Genomic DNA, 15,610 nt, shown 5'->3' with positions numbered 1-15,610 from the left:
CTGGGGGAGCTCCCAACAGTCCTGGGCAGGAGGGAGGGAGGAGCCTGGGCGGAGGCAGGTGGAGGTGTGGTGCCAGCCGGCAGGAAGCAGCAGCAGAGACCAGGTGCAGCCTGCACGGTGAGTGCTGGATCCCTCCTGCTGGGCCGGGAGAAGGGCCCGGTGCTGGGTTCACCTCCCTGCCCCTGGGAGCTCAGGGCTGGGCCCTGTGGGCTGCAGAGCAGCACTGGGGAAGCGGGGGCCTGGCAGCTGCAAGGTGCAGGGAGGGGGTATGGGGGTAAATCCCTGCTTGACCTGCACCCTCCTGACCCACAGCCTAGCTGCTGTAGGGGAGCTCTGGCCTCTGCCCCAAGGATCAAAGGTGCTATTAAGGTACAAGCTGCAGCGAGGAGGACAAGGAGGAGTTGCCCTGAAGCCTATGGTCTCTGTGGGGCGGCTGCCGGTCATCCCTGGCACTTTCAGAGCCTCCAGCTTTTAAAATCTTGCCTTCTAGGGCTGGGGCAGGTGGGCCCATGTGGCTGTAGCTCTGTTCCAAGAGAGTTGGGAACAGAACGTGGGCATCCCGGCTTGCAACCGCAGGGGGAGAGCGGTGTGAACAAAGGTGGGTATAGGGCAGCTGCGCCTGTGCCACATTAGCTAGAGCTGAGTAGAAATGCAATGTGGCAACGTAATACTCTGCTGTCTCTTGAAGCTGTCTTTGTTTTTAGTTTAAAAAAAAAAAAACTGGGGGGGCTCAGATCCCCATTGCCTTAGTGTGTTCAAGCCCTGATCTCTATGGGATGTGGGTTCTCACGGAGTTCGGTCATGAGGGTGAGTTGTCTTAGTCATCACATTCATTTTCCTTTCTCCACTCTTCTGCCTTCTGTTTTGGAAGCAAATGGGTCTCTAGCAGCCTGGAAATGACCAGTTACCCAGCACAGCTGGCATCTAATTACTTTCCAGAGCTGGGAAATCCAGCTCAGCACTATTTAGAGGTTGTTGTTTTTAATGGATGTTGTTATAAGCTATTAACAGAGTCTTACAACAGCAGCTATCTTGTCAGCATTGGCTGGTGGAGTAGTCCTACTATTGCTGAATGTAGCTCCTAACTTTCTTCAGCCTTGATCAGGACAGGTAACGGAGCCTGTTAATAACACATCGTCACCTGGTCAAGACTAAAACTATAGAGTGACTGATGTGCCACTGTGCAACTGCTGGAAATGTAGAGTGGCCCAAGCAAAGTTGAAATCACCTGCAAACCATCTATTTGGGCTGTCATCTGTGTTGTACAAGTGTTGGCAAGCAGGAACCACAACATAATTGTTAAGTCAGGCCAGCCAGAGGGGCTTAGCTCAACACAGGGTGAAGAAGAGAAGGGGTCCAGAATAGGTGCATCTTCTGTGGAGTAGCAGAGAAGGCCTGCGCATGTGAACACCATACATCATGTGAGCATTTTGACCTGTTGTAGGTGGCTGGGGGGGGGTCGCTAATCATTTAGGGCTGTCTACATTGCCTTGCAGCCTCCAGCCTAGGAAGGAAGAGTTGCAAGCTGGTGACTGGTGAAAAGGATCTGCTGTGATTGGATATGAGCAATGGGCGACAGTGGGATTGCAGTTAGCTGTTTAGAGAGAGTCACTAGAGACCTGCCTGTATTGGAGATCTACCCTGCTTCCAGCAAGAGATAGCAAGTCACTGATGAAGCTGAATCTCTCCAGGTTGTATTTGTCACCAAAGAAAGCTGCCATTTGCATTGACTGTTTTAGACCTGAGGAGCAGAGGCTGGTTATGGTATGAAATCGGCTTTGCACTTGTGATAAGTCTGGGATCAAGCAAATGTTACTTGTCATCTTTGAACTAGGTCATTGTGGCTGAAAAATGGTTTTACTGCCATGCTTTATAGTTAACCACTTTGTTAATGGGAGGTCTAGAGTAAGTACAGTGTCCTCTAGATATGACTCGATTCTGATTTGAAAAAAAAAAAATTCTGCTCTTAGTCCTGTGAACCCAGGATCTAACATCTAGACTACGATCTCCCTCTAGTGTGTTGTAAGCAAGGACAATTTGATCTACAGAATCTGTGAAAGGAGAGAGTGCATGAAAAGCAATAACCCAGCTGGATAATTGTGTCCTCAGGTGACCGTATGGTTCTGGCACTTTAAAGCATTTTGTCTTGCTGAGTGATCAGATCTGATTGAGATGCAACCATCATGGAGCCTCACCACATTTTTGGAAACTGTCAGACACCTGGCCAGCTTAGAGCCAATTAGCACACTTTGATCTCTGCTGTTTTTTATGTGCATATATGAACTGAGCTCCTATTCAGAGATTTGTCTCCCATATGTTGCTGGATAACTTTTGGGAGCAGGGGGCACAGCATTCTGCCTGGGGTCCTAGCAACAATACTTTCCTCTTCTGGCTATTTTCTTAGCATCTCTTGTTGCGTTTCATCTCAAGCCATACATGGTGCTCATTTCTCCTTTCTTGTTGGGGAGGTGTTATTTGGATTAATCAGGTTATTGGAGAGGGGCATCTCTGCCTTTTAACAAAAAGAGCAAAAAAGCACCCTTTGAAGCTTGCTGGGGGATTTGGGGGTGGGGGGCATGATGAGCAGCAATGGAAGATGAGCCCATGTGCTCTGTTTTAGGGTCATCTTCTGTAATCCAGTCTGTATTCTCTTCGTTCTGCTGACCCAAAATGGGTATTGCTATGACCTAATGGAAAGGAGAGGGTTATCCCATAAGACCTTTGGGCTCTCAGCTGAGCGGCTCACACTGACCTCAGCAGGCTTTGGATCAATAAAGTGCAGGTTCTAGGAAATGAAATGTTTTGGAGATCAGGCATGAAAATGAAATGGTGAAAGCCAGCTGGCCTCAAAGGGTCTTGTTTAATTGTTGGGATCTGGTCAGTTCTTTCCCTCCTGTCTCGCACCTTAGCTTTTTGATGGCTGAGTGCTTAAATGCCACAGACCATAAAACTGGGCACGGTTTTAAAAATAGACCAAATAAGTGGAGGCTAAGAACAGTACCTACCTTTGGGGGAGCAGGAACTCTGTGCCTAACGACTGCTTTTAGTGCCTATAAGTGCCTGGAAAAGCTTTGCCATGCTTGGGGGAACGGAGACTGTCCATATAATTGACATCAGGATGTGCTTTGGGGAATGCTGATCAGTGTTAATGCATGTGGCTTTCCGACTTCAGGCACAGGTGGGAGGAAGGGGGGGGAAACTCTTCCTGAGCAGCAGCAGGGAGGGAGCAAATGCTTATGGCTCTGTCCTTCCCTAGACTTATCTTGGGTTAGGATAACTACAGCGTGTTCCCTCTTCCCCCAACACACTGCCAGCAGATCTAGGCAGTAACTGGCTTCCTTCTGTCATTCGAACCTATTGGATATGCCTGCTCCTTACAGCCCGAGCCCCCACCTGTTGTGGAGTATCCTTTGCACTTGTACAGACTTGGAAGCAGCGTTCTCCCTTCCCAGGGGAAGTAGGTGGGGCTGGCCCTGGACTGACTGCTGCCCGCTGTCCAATTGCTAGGACGCGGCACCCGTACCAGACTGTTCCAGGGCTGGTTGCAAAGCAAACAGGGAAGAGGATAGCTACTAAAAAGAAAGCACGATCTTCCTCTGGGCTCCCTCCATTTCCAGGGCTCCCTCGCTATCTCTGCCATCCTGTTAATATTTACATGGCAGGTGTTCATGGCACATCCATCTGTCCAAAGGACAGATCCCTTCAAACATGTGCAGCTCTCCCTTGAATCCTGTTTCCCCGTGGCTGGAGAAGTGCTGTGAATCCGCCCAGGTATTTGTTACGCAGAGAAGCTCGGCAGTCAGGTGACTTTTAAGTAATTCTACCCTCTTCTTCACTCCACTTATCTCTCTGTTTTTCTTTTCCACCTTCCAGGTACGGGTATTCTGGGGGTGAACTCTGAGCTGTTGCCAACGTGCACAGCCAAACAGCCTGCAGTTAGGACATCTCGCCTTACATGTGAATTCTCCTCTGCCAGCTCGTCCCCCACCCATGGGGGGAAGCAATATTTTTAGCCCCCGGTACGTGTTTCTGTTGACTTTACACCATCTGAATTTCCCCTCCTGCAAGGTAAGAATCAAGAGGAGAGGATGAATGAGGAAGCTCTGGGAAAAAGTTGTGCTTTTTTTTTTTTTTAATTATTTAAATATTTTATTAATAACAGCTCAACTTCCAACAGGGATCTTTGCTCACGCCTGCCTGTGGGACTTGGGTAGACAACACTGCTGGTGGGTCTTCAGGGAAATGGTGGCTAAAATGGAGGGATTAGACTGTACTGCTTAACATAAATATATGCATATTTTCCTTTAAGGCTGGATTTAAAAAAAACATTGTTATGAAAATCTCATTGCAGAGAGTTTAATGCAGGCTGAAGAAATGAAAGGCCAAAGATGGAAACTTAGGTGTCTAGAGGCCTTTAGGTATGATGCCACCCTATAAATAAAAATGTATTTTTAGGTCAGTTCTTTCTGTAGCTAGACACAGGGTACATGTGCCTGGAACATGCTGATGATCCTTTCCTGTTATGACATCTAGCATGGGGAGGAGGAAGCCTGCTGGTGACTGCAGACAGCATTGCGATGGTTGCCAGGTGCTTGTGGGATTAGTTTTGTGTGTTGTGTGGAGTTTTTTGGGTTTTTTTTAAAAGCCCCTGGGGGATGTTCAGACCCAACTGGGCTGCAGGCCTCTGCTGTCTCTGGAGGGAGCTCTGTTCTAGCCCAGCAAAATAGCATCTCTGAATAGATCCTGGTGTTTCACAATGTACAGAGAGAAACATAGCCATCTCTGAGCTAGATGTCACCCATGCCTGGTACCTTGGCTGTGCAGGTGGATACAACAGCTGTTTTAAGGAGTGAGCTGGTAGACCTGGATTCCCATTCTGCCTCCAGGGATGGGGGTGCAGCACTATTATTTTGAGGGGCCAGTCAAGGTGTTAAACCCTAGTAAATGGTAAGGGGAATCTCTTTTCCCTTGGGTTTATATGTGGGCCCTATGGCCCTGATATTTCTGTATTGAAACCATCTCAGATGGGGAGAGACTGGGCAAAATGCGCTTGTGGTGGCTTCCTGATCCTGTGTGCCTCCAGTATCCTGGAGGCATGGTGGGCTTCCTTCTCAAACATATGCCCTCCCTTTGTACCAGGAGGCAGTTGCAGCTTGCTTTCTTACTTGGCAGACCAGATGGGACCCTGCACAGCAGGTTAGGTGTAAATTCCCCAGAGCAAGGGGACCTGTTTCCTTCGCCAGTGTATAAGAAGTTTAGAACAGCAGAAAGGATGGAAATCCAGGCTAGGAGGTGCACGTGTGTGCAAAACCAGTGGAGGAGACTGAGCTGAGGGGTCTCCCTTGGGGGAAGGAGGGTCTCTCCATGCCCAGAGATGGATCTTTTCAAGTTCTGAGAGTTTACTTCCACGGGAGGAAGAGAAAAGCAGATAATGCCATGGTGTTCTAGTTTTTAAGACTCTTAAATGACAATTGGTGTCTCTGCAAATGGGTGGCTGGTCAGAAACCCAGAAGGTATTTCTCTGGGAAACATGGCTGTAAAATGGGCCTAGTAAGAGCCCAGCACAACCCCTAAGAGGCCAGGTATGGGCAGCGTGCTGACTCCTCTAGCCCTTCCAGTGGGTGCTGCCGAGGAAAGACATGAATAGGCCTTCCTGAGGCTCTTGGGAAACCCATCCGACAGCCTTTTTTGAGCTCCAAAAGATGGTTCTGGGGAAGGGCTCTGAGCATAGCCAGGAGAAATACCGAGACCCTTTCTTGACTCCTTGCTCCATCTCCTTTGAGCAAACTCAGCTGTTCATTTACCTGCCTGCTGAGGTGTCCTCTTGGATTTCCCCAGTCGTTTCCTGTAGTCCAGGAGGTGACTACCTCTCCACTGGTGTTTGCTCCCTACAGATCTTAGCTGTATTAACTGGAGTGTCACTTGCAAATCAAGGGAAGGGAATCCTTCACTCTGTTCAGGACTGCTGAGGCCTTGCACTGAGAACCATGTCCAGTTTTGGGCCCCACGCTTCAAGAAAGATATGGACAGTTTGGAAAGAGTTCAGCACAGGACAACATAACTGATTTAAGGGCCTGGGAGGCAAGACTTGCAAGGAAAGGCTGAAAGAACTATGGCTGGAGAAGAGCCTTGTGGGGAGATTTGATGACAGACTTCAAATACCTGAAGGGTGATTACAGGGAGGATGGAAGTGGGCTTTTCTCTGTGTTTGTAGGGGACAGGGTTAGGAGCAATGGCTTCAAGCTGTAATAGGGGAAATTTAGGCTGGAGATTAGGAGGAACTTTGACTGAGAGTGGTCAGACATGGAAACAGGCTACCTCGAAGTTGTGGGTTCTCCATGCTTGGAAACTTTTTCAAAAGCAGGATCAACAGGCACTTGACTGGAGTGGTTTAATTGGGGATGATCCTGCCTTGAGCAAGGGGCTGGACTAGACAACCATGTGAGCTTCCAGCCCTGTACGATTTCCCTCCTTCCTCTCCCTGTTTTTGCCCGCTGCGAGCTCCCTCACTCACTTCTGTGCTTTGTACATCCCAACTCCTTGTGTTCCTCTTCCTTGTTGCTCCACCTTTTGCTCACAGGCTCCTCTCTGCTTTGTTCTGCGCCTGCCTTCCCTGCTGTATTTACCTTTGCTCTCTCCTCTCTGCCAGATGAGTAATACCACGCATGCCAACGGGGCGTCTCCCACCGAGGCTGGTGCGGAGGTGACTAGCATGGTTGCGACCATGCTGCCAGCCGGGCTCTTCATGACGGTGGATCCCAGCCATTTCACTGTTGGAGATGGCTCCCAGCTCAAGGCTGTGCAGAACTACACGCAAGATGGCCAGCAGATTTTCCTGACCACAACAGCAGCACAAGTGATCTCTGGGCTGTTTGTGTGGTTGGCACTGATTCTCACCTTCCACCAGGTAAGGCACAGGCTGCCCGGGAGGAAGCATGTACCCCTGGCTCTGTAGGTGTGTTGTGACCTCTGGAGAGGGGTGGGAGGACTATAGGGGCCACAAAGCCTTGGATGAAGTATACTAAGCTAGCCAGAAGAGCATTCACTAATCCTATCTCTTTCTGCTTTCCCTACCCCTCGGGACAAGCATTTCAGTGCTCTGACTCTGGCCTCCTGGGGTGGCAGAGACTGTTGACGGTAGTAAGGCAGGTGGCTCAGCCAAATTCATAGCAGTGTTATGTGGAAGGGGATATCTCCAGCCATTGAGAACCTGGCACTAACAGCTCAGGAGAGTGGACTTTGTCCTTCTGTCCCCCGGTAGGGTTCCTGTGTGTCCTTTCTTGCTGTCATTATTTACCTGGGAGTCAGTATTCCTGAGGTTAAAGGAGTGACTTCCCTGTTCCAGGGAGCTCAAATCCCCTGCTTAATGTCCCCACTTCCCCCTGCACCAAACAGCATCTGTCTGCAGTCAGGGGGCACAAGTCCCACGCAAGTTCCCTTGAACTGCTTGTACCAACAATCAAATTCAAGGTATAAATCTGGAGGAACTCCTTTGAAATAAGTAAAATTACCCCAGGCTGACACTCATGTGGCCAAAAGCAGGGTCTGGCTGATGGCTCAGTTTCATGGGTGGGAGGTAGTTCTTGGGATGAGTGGTGTGGTGGGGTTGAGGCTCTTCGTCCCTGCAGGTGTGTATTGGGTCACAAGGAAGTTGAACTGTTCTGTTTCAGGCGTGGTTTCTTGCTCAAGAGGATCTCAGGCTGGACCAATGCGGCAGGTCTTTACTAGTGTGCACAAGCAGGGTAGAGGACCAGCATGGAACTGCCAGGGGGTTGGTGGGGCAGAGCTGAATAGGAAGTTTCTGGCTCTAGGTAAAATCTCCCACACTAGTGTTGGCACTGTGTAGAGCTGCTGCAGCCTCCAATACTCTCTGTGCTCAGTCCTGGCTGTGCCTCCTGGGGGTCCGGGTGAAATTGTGATGGCATTTGGAAGAGTGTCAGGGAACTGGATCTGCTGTGAGATGCTGGCAGGAGGCGAGACCATTTCAGGCTGGACATAAGGAAGAATTTCTTTACTGTCTGAGCCCCCAAGGTCTGGAACAGCCTGCCATCGGAGGTGGTTCAAGCACCTACATTGAACACCTTCAAGAGCAAATTGGATGCTTATGTTGCTGGGATCCTATGACCCCAGCTGACTTCCTGTCCTTTGGGCGGGAGGGCTGGACTTGATGATCTTCCGAGGTCCCTTCCAGCCCAGATGTCTATGAAATAACCTTACCTGAGGATATCTCCTGGCACACCCATTCCTTCCCCCAGCCCACCCCACCCCGGGCCTGATGGCCATGTGGGAATGGTGTCTTGCCATGTCTGCTTCTAGGGTTTTCATCAGCTGGCATTTGCTACAGTCCTAACATCACTGGACTCTCCCTCTTCCCCAGATCTACACACATCTGCGGAATTACACCATGCCCAACGAGCAGCGCTACATCATCCGCATCCTCTTCATCGTGCCCATCTATGCCTTCGACTCCTGGCTCAGCCTCCTGCTCATTGGAAGTCACCAGTATTACGTGTACTTTGACTCGGTGCGTGACTGTTATGAAGGTGAGCAGTACAGAGATGGAGGAGAGGAATCCAGTGGCTCTGGGGTGAAGGGTAGAGCAGGAAGAAGGTGAATGCTGTGGTGGATGGTGGCAGGTTTGGCTCTGGCTCCGGAGAAAGCTCTGGCCCATGGTGGGTATTGACAGGGGTGAATATTCTGTGTAGTCTCTAAGAAACTTCACCACTAAAATGAACGGAGGTAGGGTTGAGGCAACAGCTAGCCTCTCAAGCCAAACCTGGGTGATTTAGCAGCACCTTGCCAGAGATGACTAACAGCAAAACAGGATGAAATGGTGACAATCCCCATTATCCTTGTTGAAGAGCAGAGTGCTTCTCTGGAGCAGACCTAGGATGAAAGTATTTCTTTTCATTCAGTTGCTTCCCTTCTCCCTGGGAGACCTTCACTCCTTCCTGCACTTGTGGTTGCAGGAGGCAGGGACTCTGCAATGTGATCAATACACTGCATATTTCAGGAGCAAAATCTAAGCGTTTCCAGCAAAGTGAGATGCTTAACAACGTATGCTGTTGGGACTGCCTCCCTCATCCATGGTCACTCTTCACTAGAGTGTACAGCACGGTCCTGCACTAGCTGACAGCCCTGATAGATGAGTTATCAGATCTTTCCCTTCTCCAACTTCTTAGCCACCAAACCACAGTGAATATGCTGATTAGCTCCTGCTTCTGCTAGGGAAAAGGTTTGATTTTCTTTCTTTTTTTAAGGTGTCTGGCTCACTTTGGGTCAGGTATGTTAAATTTCACCTCTGCGCTTAAGACTTTGCATGTGAGTGTAGGTGTTGAGAACTTCTTGGTGATGCCTTAGCTTAAATACAGGGGAATATCTACTCTGTGAAGTTATACCCCTTTCTTAGCTTTCATAGGATATAAAAATAAAATAAATCTCAAATGGAAAGATCCTATAGAAACTGGGATGGGAGAAAGAAAGCTCAGGAGTGGAACCATTCCCATCAGTCAGAGCTACCGCTTGTCTGCAGACCTTGGGAGACAACTCTGCATCTCGTCATGCTTTGTGGGATCGGTTTTAAATGCAATCGGTAGTAATCATTGAAAATGCAGCCCCTTTTAGAGTGAAAGATCAGATTATTTAGAATGGAGGAGGGTTGGTTTGAGCTGCTGGGTCTCTGGAGGTCAGGCTGGTGTTATTCTTCCCACCTTCTCTATGGGCATGGGGGTATTTTTGTTAATGTATACTGGGTTTGAAGTAGGAAAAGGGGGAACATGACCAATGGGGTCTGTTACCAAACCTCAGTGATCAAGCTGGAGAGGAAATGAGTTAATGATAGGTGAGAGCAGTTCCCGAGTACTCCACCCCACAGCTCTTGCATCGCCCAGAGCAAACTCTTATTGACTCCTACTCAGAAGACAGGCCAGGGCTACCTATGAGGACCCAAGTACTAATGCTTAGCACTTGGAGTCCTTTCATGAGCACTGGCCTGCAGGGTCGCATCAATCCACTGTTCACATGTCCATCTCTGTCTTGCCAGCGTTTGTCATCTACAGTTTCCTGAGCCTCTGCTTCGAGTACCTGGGAGGGGAGAGCACCATCATGGCTGAGATCCGGGGGAAGCCTGTTGTGTAAGTGCCATGGTCCTGTTGAGTTCTTTCAGATCCCATCAGACCTGACGCCAGCTGATCTCTTTGTGTTCTGGCTCTAGGTCCAGTTGCGTTTATGGGACTTGCTGCCTGCGAGGAATGTCCTACTCCATCGGGTTCCTTCGGTTCTGCAAGCAGGTTGGTATCTGCCCTGGATTCCTTGGCTTGTTACGCAGATCAATGAGAGCCAGACCATCAAAACTTGAGGTCCTTTCTAGGCAGGCTTCTCTCTCCTGCTGCCTCATGGAGGGGTTCTGCTTTCCTTTTTCCTAAGCCCTTGGTCCTTCTCCAACATGTGGCAGCACGTCCAGTCCCTCAGGCACCCAGCCAGCAGCAGTCAGCTGTGCTTGCTATCATGCACTGCAGCTCTGCATCTGACTCATTGCTGAGTCAGGAGCTAGGCTCAGCAATGGGAGGAGACCCTGCCTTAATCTTTCTGGTCTTATTTGGTCATGGGTCCTAATTGCCAAGAGGCTCTACTGCCAGTCAAAGTCTAGTTCATGCTGGTCTGGGTCCTGTCTTGGGCTGAAGCGAGGGTGACTGTGGTTACTTCTAAATGCCTTCACTGCCTCTTATGATAACTCCATAGGGCTACAGTGTGCTTCCTTGCTGTGTTGCGGGTAACTGAGTCCAGGGAGAAGTTCCTCAGGTGCATCTAACCTTAGGGCCAGGAGCTCTGTTAAAAGTGGGGCATCAGGCAAGCTTCCTAAACCAGCCCAGCACACAGCGGGTTGGTGCTAGAGGGGAGGGAAGTAGGACAGGGTTTGGCTGAGGTTTGTCGTCTTGACACAAGAGAATGGCATAGAGATGATGGGATGGGTTGGGTTAGACTGGTGCATTCTTCCTTGAGGTACTGGGGATGAGTTGATGCACATGGGACCAGTTTGCTAATAGGAAGCTCCTGCAGGGTTGCTGTCCAGGGCTGGTCACCTTTGCAAATAGTGTTGGTGCCTGCTTAGAGGCTGAAAGATGTAGGAATACCTCTCCTCAGCTCTCTGCCTTCCCTTGGGGGTGGAAGAGTCTGACTTGTTCTCCCTCTCTCTTGAGATTAGGTGGAGTAGGAATGTCTTCTGTAACTTGTGTACAACAGTTTCTGCAGCCGTTTAGAGCCCAGGGAAGGGCTCTGGTAGGAGGGTGCTGGGATCTCTTGCTCCTAGTAGTAAGATTAATGCAGTGATTCTTCCTATTTTGTTGCAGGCAACACTGCAGTTCTGCATTGTGAAGCCCCTCATGGCCATCGTCACCATTATCCTACAAGCATTCAGGAAGTACCATGATGGCGACTTTAAGTGAGAATGGCGAAGTCGGGGCAGGGAGGGGGGCAGCCCTCTTTCCCGGAGTGTGGTGGTAGCAGCAGAAAAGTCAAGGACATCCACAGGGTGTTCCAGTGGGCCAGGGCTGCTGCTTCCCCAAAGCTGATTACTTTAGTAGATGGGTGTTTTGGGGGTGAGGAGTGGAGCAAACACTGCCTTTTTAAATAAGGGGGCAAAATTTCCCTGCAGATCCTCAATAAGGGAGGAGGCCCCACAGTCAGTTAAGTGTTGAGCTGGACTGCTGTTGGTGTTCCCACCCTTATGCTTGTTCTAGTTTGGTCCTGTTTAATTTTTGGACAATTAACTTTCCCCACTTCAACTCTCTCTCTCCCAACTGCAAGACTGGCCCGAGCCGTGTGAGCTGTTTTGGTGTAAATCTTCTTCGCAATACTTGTCACGTGGCCAAGTACAGCCCCTTGGAGGTCTACAGTGTGGCTGCAGTTGCTGTCATTGTTCATGCAGAGAGATGCTTCCACTGGACGTTACAGGACAGCCAGTGTGCAACATCCCCTTTCAATCTGAGCAGCAGAGTCTCTGCACCTTCTGTCCTGCATCCCTCTTTATAAACCTGCTTATTTTAGGTTCCTGACGAGTTGCTAATGTGACTTTCGGGGATAGTATCAGCAGCTTGGCTGACTCATTCTGTCTCCCTCCAGTATTCACAGTGGATACCTCTATATCACCATCATCTACAATTTCTCCGTCAGCCTGGCACTCTACGCTCTCTTCCTCTTCTACTTTGCCACCATGGAGCTCCTGCGCCCATTTGAACCAGTCCTCAAGTTCCTCACTATCAAGGCAGTTGTCTTCCTGTCCTTCTGGCAAGGTGGGTCCTAGGGATCAAAGTTTTTTAGGAACATGGCACCTCTTCTGTCAGTAAACAGGTGCATCCCCCTACAACCTGTGGGTCAGGGAGCTGGACCATGATATCAATGTGACCAACAGAGGTCATGGAGTCAGAACTGACACCCTCCCACCCCCTTCCTGCTTTTTTGCACAGGGATGCTGCTGGCCATTCTGGAGAAATGTGGGGTGATCCCTGAAGTTCAGATCATTGATGGAAAAGAGGTGGGAGCTGGGACAGTTTCTGCTGGCTACCAGAACTTCATCATCTGCATTGAGATGCTATTTGCCTCCATTGCTCTGCGCTATGCCTTTACCTGCCAGGTATACAAAGAGAAGAAGGAAAACTCAACAGGTAAACTCTCCTTTGAAGCCATGTTTTGTATATCTCTGTGTCTCCTGGTGTAGGTGGGAAGACGGAAACCTATTCAACACTTATCAGGGAGATGGCAGAAATCCTTAGAAGCCAATTTCCTGTTCTTCCCCTTTAACTTCCTTTTCCTCTTCATGATATCTCTAGGCAGCTGCATATGCCCAGGGAGAGAGACCTTGGGAGGGACGGCTGTGATGGGGAGCTCCCAACATGGCAGCTCTCTCCGACAGGAGACGGCTTGAGCGAGAACTTTTTGAAATGTCTCAGAGCCGTCGTGTGTGAGATACTCACTCATTTCAGTGTGGTGTCGGGGTTAATCTCCTCCTTGTTCTCCTGTTGCTTGTGATCCCAGCTGCTTCGTCGGGTTGCAGACTCTCGTGTTAGGAAGACGTGGTTCTTGCTGACAGTGGAGCCTGGATCTGAATCCCAGCCCCTGGGCGCTGCCATAGCAACGATAGCTGGTCTCTGTAATAGCATCCCTCTGACACAGGGGATTTTGTCTAACCTAGTGATGTCCTACCAGAAGCCAACTCCCACAGGTCAAAGCTACTGATTGGCCCCTTTTCCTAGAGCAGGGATTGTTGCAGTTCCCAAGAGGAAGGCAACAGGGAAACCTTGTGTAGCACCAGTAAGGACTAGGGTCACTTGAGGTTGGGGTCACAATTCTTCTGTGGACTTGTCTGTCTGTTGCCACTGGAGTAGTGGGGTAGTGATGGGCTGAGCAGTGGGAACCAGGAGTTGAACTTCTCCCTAGTGGGAAGAGTCTGGTTGGCTCTGGGGGTTTTGATCTGTTGAAAACGCCAGCGTCCAGAAATGCAAGAGACTAAAACAGAGGAAGCAGAAGAGGGGAATTCTGCCTCTTGTTCCCGTGACCCTGGAGTGGCAGCTAAATCAGGAAACTATTTAACCCCAGCTATTCTGGTGATGTGGGGCTTGCCTTCTGAACAGCTCCCATTCGCCTAGGAAAACATGGGAAAAGGGAAGCAGAGGTATGGAGCAGAGTAAAACTCGCCTGCTGTTAACCTGCTTGCAATCTCTAGGCCCCCAACGTTTGGAGCAGTTGGCTTGGGGTAGACATCCATCTGTTGGGAAACACGTTGCACCATTCCCAAGTGAAGCATCGTGTCCCTCTGCGCTGCTGCTCCATGCAGACGGGCTGTGCTTGCCGGTCCATCACAGAGCAGCCCAAGCTCATTCTCTGCCCTATTGCCCCTCTCCCCACGCACATGCCAGACCAGAGGATGGAGCAGTGGTGGGATAGCCATGTCTCTCCTTGCCCCTTTAGCTGTGTCTTATAAGAATCCCTGTTAGCAAAATGTTCTCTTGGTCCTATAAAATGAGACAAATTTTTTCTTTCTCCTGGGGATAGATGTATTTAACTTTCTAGTGCTCTGGCATGAAACTCCTAGCAACTCCCCCTTCTCAAACCCAACTGCTTCCAAGAGTGGAAAGGAACCCTCTCCCTCCCAAAAACCTGTAGCAAGAATCTTGTGGCCATGTGCCATGGCCAGACCCTCCCACCCCCAACCTAGGTAACGGCAGGCCCATAGCCACAGCTCAAATGCTGTGATTGCTGCATATTGCTACTTGCTGTTAGTCTAAAGATTTGATATGTTGGACCTTCCAGGGCTCTAATCTGTCCTATGTAGCCAGGAACTGCTTTTCTAGATTGGAAAAGATGATCCAACCACATGGTGTGGAGTCTAACTGGCTGCCAGCTTTGGGGCCAAGAAGGAATTCTTCCCCAAATTAGACTGACAAGCATCACTGACCGGGGGGAAGAGGCATTTATCTTCCTCTGTAGCACAGGGTGTGGTTCTCTTCTTGAATTATTTGAGCACACTTGGACCTACCTGATCCCCTGCCACTGCCCCTGTGAGCCCTCTTCTTTCCCTGGCACATGACATAAGGGTTTCTATAGGATGTTTTGTGATACTTGTGATACATGAGAGGGACCAGAGCAAATGTTCTTGTTGCTCCTTTTGGACAACTGGTTGCTTGTGAAGGCAGGGAGCTGAATTTGGCCTAGGAACCTCTTTTCAGCTCTATGTTCCTACAAAATTTTTTTTTTTTCCCCAGCAAACCTTGCCCCCATGCAGAGCATTTCCAGCGGGCTGAAGGAGACTATGAGCCCTCAGGATATCGTCCAGGATGCCATCCACAACTTCTCCCCTGCGTACCAGCAGTACACCCAGCAGTCCATGCAAGAAATGGAAATGAAAGGCCCTGGGCAGAATGGACATGTGTCCTCCAAAGCTGAGGGGAACAAGGGCAAAAGAAGCAAAAACATTGAGAAGAGGGTGCTGATCATCTCAGATGATGAACCATAGGAGATGCCCGAGGGGGGACAGTGACCTGGGAGATGCTGGAACTCCTTTCTCTCCTAGCGGCTCCTTCAGTTTGGAAATGTTCTCAGAACTGGGACTGCCTGGTGTGACAGGAGCACAATGAGAGAGACAGATGGGCCAGAGAAACTAAGGCATCTGCCCAAAGGCAGCCGTCACCTTTTGAGAAGGAAAGCAGCAAGAACCTGATGGGTGGGATGCTGAGCAGGGCTGGCATCTCCTGTCCTTTTTCTCCTGCTACTGGGGACCTGTCCTGCTCCGTGTTCCTACTGCCATGGCTCAAGTACTGACGTTTTGCCATTCAGTGGTGCCTGTCTCCCCGCCCCCATCAGGATTTTGAGGCATGTCTCTAGCTGCCATCTTAGCCCTCCGGGAGGAAACTGAGGACGGGTGGCCTGGGCTTTTGAGTGTGCCTCCCCATGCTAAAAGATGGACTAGTTGAAGTCAATCCCTTCTTGCCATGAACAGGCTGAGCAGCAGCGCTGTCAGCATTGAGTCTTGCTCTAGTTTCTCTTGGTCTAAGTAAAGAGAGGAGCATCTCTAAAGATCCTGTGGAGAAGACCTGACTTATAAGGGTAACTCTTT

The 15,610-nt window shown here is 49.8% G+C and overlaps 1 protein-coding gene across 6 annotated transcripts; it reads left to right on the top strand.

Moving 5' to 3' along the window:
* The first annotated feature begins 577 nt into the window (after positions 1–577).
* On the top strand, positions 578–15,610 carry TMEM184A (transmembrane protein 184A). Of its 6 annotated transcripts, XM_019512941.1 has the most exons (11): positions 1,265–1,421; positions 3,874–4,068; positions 4,352–4,418; positions 6,650–6,907; positions 8,378–8,543; positions 10,043–10,133; positions 10,214–10,289; positions 11,349–11,440; positions 12,121–12,290; positions 12,465–12,662; positions 14,760–15,610. In XM_019512941.1, exons 4-11 carry the CDS (start codon positions 6,650–6,652, stop codon positions 15,008–15,010), a joined length of 1,302 nt encoding a protein of 433 aa, XP_019368486.1. In that variant the 5' UTR covers positions 1,265–1,421; positions 3,874–4,068; positions 4,352–4,418; the 3' UTR covers positions 15,011–15,610. The 6 variants fall into 6 exon arrangements, with proteins under 6 accessions (XP_019368483.1, XP_019368486.1, XP_019368485.1 ...); XM_019512938.1 differs by lacking the exons at positions 1,265–1,421; positions 4,352–4,418 and adding an exon at positions 578–598; XM_019512940.1 differs by lacking the exon at positions 4,352–4,418 and having other exon boundaries at positions 3,874–4,019.

The sequence above is a fragment of the Gavialis gangeticus genome, unplaced genomic scaffold (assembly GCF_001723915.1).
Source record: "Gavialis gangeticus isolate Ggan-Ray unplaced genomic scaffold, GavGan_comp1, whole genome shotgun sequence".
NCBI lineage: Eukaryota > Metazoa > Chordata > Crocodylia > Gavialidae > Gavialis > Gavialis gangeticus.
The sequence above is the reverse complement of the archived record's forward strand: the minus strand, read 5'-3'. Positions and strand labels throughout refer to the sequence as shown.